This window comes from Tupaia chinensis, unplaced genomic scaffold (assembly GCF_000334495.1).
Source record: "Tupaia chinensis unplaced genomic scaffold, TupChi_1.0 Scaffold143996_1, whole genome shotgun sequence".
Taxonomy (NCBI): Eukaryota; Metazoa; Chordata; class Mammalia; order Scandentia; family Tupaiidae; genus Tupaia; species Tupaia belangeri.
The window spans coordinates 4,027,762-4,032,299 of NW_006203847.1; the positions used below are offsets into that span (position 1 = coordinate 4,027,762).

The 4,538-nt window shown below is 38.3% G+C and overlaps 1 protein-coding gene across 6 annotated transcripts in view; it reads right to left on the bottom strand.

The window, feature by feature from the left end:
- STAG2 (STAG2 cohesin complex component) overlaps window positions 1–4,538 on the bottom strand; it is a 169,616-nt gene that overhangs the window by 106,894 nt on the left and 58,184 nt on the right. For 3 of the 6 annotated variants that reach the window (XM_027767187.1, XM_027767186.1, XM_027767190.1), the window contains exon 1: window positions 303–346. In XM_027767187.1, coding sequence (XP_027622988.1) covers window positions 303–346 — 44 coding nt within the window. Of the gene's footprint in view, window positions 1–302; window positions 447–4,538 lie in introns of those variants that run through there. The other 3 variants (XM_006165696.3, XM_014583027.2, XM_027767189.1) reach the window with 1 other exon arrangement.

The window sequence follows — 4,538 nt, forward strand, 5'->3', positions numbered from 1 at the left end:
CGCAAGCTATAGTGAAAACCTCTCCAAAAAAAAAAAAAAAAGAAAAAGAAAATCAAGTTGTAAAAATCAGATCTACGGGGCAAAAAAAGGAATAAGTGATATAGTATGTAATTTCAAAATGAAAAACAAAGCTCTGAAAAGTATAGAATTATTATTATACACAGCCCAATGAGCATTAATACAAACTGCTTTCAAGGCATACATAGTATCTTAGATACTAGATTTTCAAACAAAAGCAAATTTAACTTCATATATTTCCCATCTTGTGGAATAAAATTCAAAAGTGAACAAAATATACTTACTGTAGTAGATTAAAATCAGTTGGTATTTCTGGAGCTGCTATCATTTCTTTATCATCTTCTGGAACACCCCCATGTCAGAAATATATTCATATATTTACGTGGGTAAAATGATGGTTAGCTTCTTTCTTCTATGACAGGCAATTCCTTTAAAAAATGAACAAATGATATATTTATTATGAACACTTCAAAAATACTGGGAAGAAATACCCATACTTAAAAGCCAAATTCCCCAGTGCCTGCTGATATATTTTAGTAAATAAAGATTGTATTCACAGAGCCAGCTCCATGATGTGGCAGTTAAGACAGCCAATCCCACATGGCTAACCACACGGTAAATCCTAGGTCCAGGCGTGTGTGCATGCCAAAAAAAAAATCCCAAAAGGAAGGAGATAGAGAAGGGATTGCAGCATGATCATTTCCCCATGAGGAGTGCTTTCTTCTCTCCCCTTGTCCCTTTCTCTCTCTGGCAAATACACAGGCCCTCTAGCAAAAAAAAAAAAAAAAAAAAAAAAAAAAAAAAGTTTCCTCACTTTTAGTTTCTTTTTCTAGATATGGACATTACAATTCTTACAGCCCTACAGTTAACACCAAATTAAGGGAGTGGAAGAAAAGCTTATGTCATAGACAACCTTTCTATTTCTTATGATTCTATAGCCTAGTTTTATGTCTATATATTAATATACACCCTAAAAAAGAAGAGAATAGGAAGAGGTTGCTGACTCTGTAATTGGTCCCAAAATCCCTAATATGGTTTAAACCATAATAAGAGATGCTTGAAAATTTATAGCTTTTTTGCTGATGGTACGCAGGTATGGTTAAAAGGACCTAATAAAAGCTTACAATGTTATTTTAAGATACCTTAAAAAGAGATTCTTCCTACATTGTAGGAAACACAGTACAGAGTTTGGCTTATTAATAATCACTTCATAATACCACCACATTGTATTGAAAAAGGAAGAAAATATTAGACACACTGCCCCCTCTTCAAGGAACTTAAAACAATCAATTTAAACACCAATAATATCACATAGAGAACAGATAAACGTCATTTATAACAAAACTAAGTGCAAGACTGACCACAGAAAGGATATTATCGTTCCTAGTCTTGAAGGTTGAAAATAAATTTCCTGGGGTCAGCAGATCATTTAGCGGTTATGTCGCTGGAATCCCACATGGCCAACCGCGGTTCAAGTCCTGGACCCAATGGATTGAAACACAAGCCGGGCGCGTTTGCATGCAGGAGTGCCCAAAATCCCAAGATAATGGAGAAGGGATAGCAGTGTGACCGTCACCCTGAAGACTGATATCTCACTTTCCTTCTCATTGCCTCTATCTCGTTCTCACTCTTTGGCAAGCACACACACCCTAAGGCAAAAACTTCTAAAAGAAGAAAAGAACATTTTTTTTTCTTTTCTTTTTTTTAAGTTTATTTATTTCTTCTGAAGGAGACAGACAAGAGGGTCTTCACACCACAACCCAATCCCAGTCTCAATTGGCCCAGATCACAGTAATGTTTGCCATGCATGTTCAGGAAGGGCCCAATAAAAAAACCGAGGACCCTTTACACATGGATAAAGTTGTGTCACCACTGCACCACCACCTGGCTCTAAAAATACATTTCTTAAATGATGAAATGATCTCGAAGCAAATGACCAATCTATACAAAATGATAAAGACTGGCCGAAGCTTAAGTATGAAGTTCTTAGTGTTACATGTATCCTTCTGTTTTAATTGTCTTTTTTAAGTTTTTCTTTTATTCCCAAGTGAATCTATTCAGTGAACACCTAAAGACGGAGCAAGTAAGACTAAACATATCAATTAATAATAGATGCTCAGAGGCTGGCAGGAGGCATGGCGGTTAAGGTGCTGGGGCCAACTGTAGCTCAAGTCCTAGACCTGACAGCTTGCTTTCTCACTTTCCCTTTCTCTCTGTCTCTCTGATCAAATTAAAAAATAATAATGATCAAATAAAATAGGAAAAGCATTCACAGAAAACATAATAATGATAACATAAAATAATTCTTTTTTAAAAATTAATAATAGGGGAACCAGCAGTTAGTGTAATGGCTATGTCGCTGGACTCCCTCGTAGTCAACCGCGGTTCGCGTCCCGGACCCGGTGGCTTGAAACTCACGCTGGGCGCGTGTGCGTGCGTGCCCAAGATCCTGAGAGGAGAATGGAGGAGAAGGGATTGCGGTGTGACCATCCACCCTGGGGGGTGATTTCTCGCTTTCTGTCTCTATGTCTCTCTCTGTCTGTCTGGCGAGCGCACGCGCCCTACAGTGAAAATCTCTCAAAAAAAAAAAAAAAAGAAAAAATTAAAAATAGATGCTCAAATAACATACTGATAAACTCCTAATGATCTCTTCCAGTAGAGTAGACATCATTCAAGAAAGATGGTTTGATTTTCCCATTGATTCTGAACTCTAAAAAACATCATAAATGGCTAATAATTAATACAGAAGTCCAAAACACTGCATTTCCTACCTTATTCTAGTAAAGATAATAGAGCAAACCATTAAATTTTTTTGTTAAAAAAATATTAGTGAACAGCAAAATAACAAATGGGATAATAGTTAAAAGTAAGAATGAACGACCCAAAAATTAATCCTTAAATAATCAAATACTATATATACCACTAATTTGAGTTTATCATTTTTCTCTGAGAGAGATAGCAAAATCTTTATTTAGATATAACTGTTAACATGGTCTTCCCTCATTGCCCTAAATCACTGTCCCAGAATTATTCTTCTACAAGATCACTAAGAGTTAATCCAGCTGTATTCTTACTATAACCTAAAGAATTGTGTAAACAGTATTCTGGAATTCTAGAGCTTGTCATCAAATGTAGAATAGGCTTTCACATCCTAAAATCCTAATTTATTTAAAAAAAAAAAAAAACTATTTGGGGTCAGCTCTATGGACTGGTGTTTACATGAATGAGATCCTACACGGACAACTATGTGATTTAAGTCCCAATCCTGGGTCTTGATAAACACATGTGCATGTGTACCCAAAATCCTGAAATGAGGGAGAGATGGAAAAGGTATTTTTGGTGGTACCCAGTAACCATTCCCTCATAGAGGGTGCTTTTTCTTTCCCTCTGGCAACACACATGCCCTCTAGCAAAAAAAAAAAAAAAAAAAAAAAAAAAAAAAAAAAAAAAAAAAAAAAAAAAAAGATAAGAAAGAAAGAAAGAAAGAAAGAAAGAAAGAAAGAAAGAGGCTTAACAAGAAAGGAAGGAAGGACAGATGGACGAACAGAGAAGACAGAAAGAAAGAAAACAAAGTATTTTTTATTTTTTAAGGATTATTTTAACTTTATTGACTTTTGATTTATTTTAATTTTTTTTGAGAGGTTTTTGCTACAGGGCGCATGCACTCGCCAGAAAGACAGAGACGAGAGACAAACAGAAAGTGAGAAATCACTCCCCAGGGGGGATGGCCACACTGCAATCTCTTCTCCTCCATTCTCTCGGGATCTTCGGCATGCACACACATGAGTTTAAGGGCATGCAGCGCCTAGCATGAGTTTAAGCCACTGGGTCTGGGACTGAAACCACGGTTGACCTACATGGGAGTCCTGCGACACAGACATTACGCCAACTGCTGGTCCCAATTTATTTAATTTGTCCACAGAGGGAGAAAGGGGGAGGAGTGAGGGAGAGGAAGAAAGAGAGAGAGAGAAAGCCACCAGGTCCATGACTCAAACCATTGTAGGCCATGTGGGGTCCAGCACCCTTAACCACCATGCCAACAGCCAGCCCCAATTTTTTTGGGGGGAGGGAAGTTGCCATAGGGCATGTGCACTTGTCTGAGACAGACAAAGGAAAAGTCAGAGAGCACCTCCCAGAGGGGTATAGCCAAGCAGCAACCCCTTTCCCTCCATTCTTCACTATGGGATTTGGGGCATGCATGCACATACACCCAGTGTGCTTTTTCAAGCCACAGGTTGTGGGACTCGAATAGCAGTTGGCCATATGGTTAAGGTGGTTGGATTCCCACATAGCTGACCATGGATCAAGTCCCAGAACTGGCAGCTTGAAACACACCAGGCATGTGTGTGTGCATGCCCAAAATACCAAAAGAAGAGATTGTGGCATGGCCATCTTCCCTGGGGGGTGATTTCTCACTTTCTCGCCCGCTGTTTCTCTAGCAAGTGCGTCCACCCTACAGCAATATATATATATATATATAGATATCTTATGGACTGGCAGGTGGCATGGTAGTTAAGGGC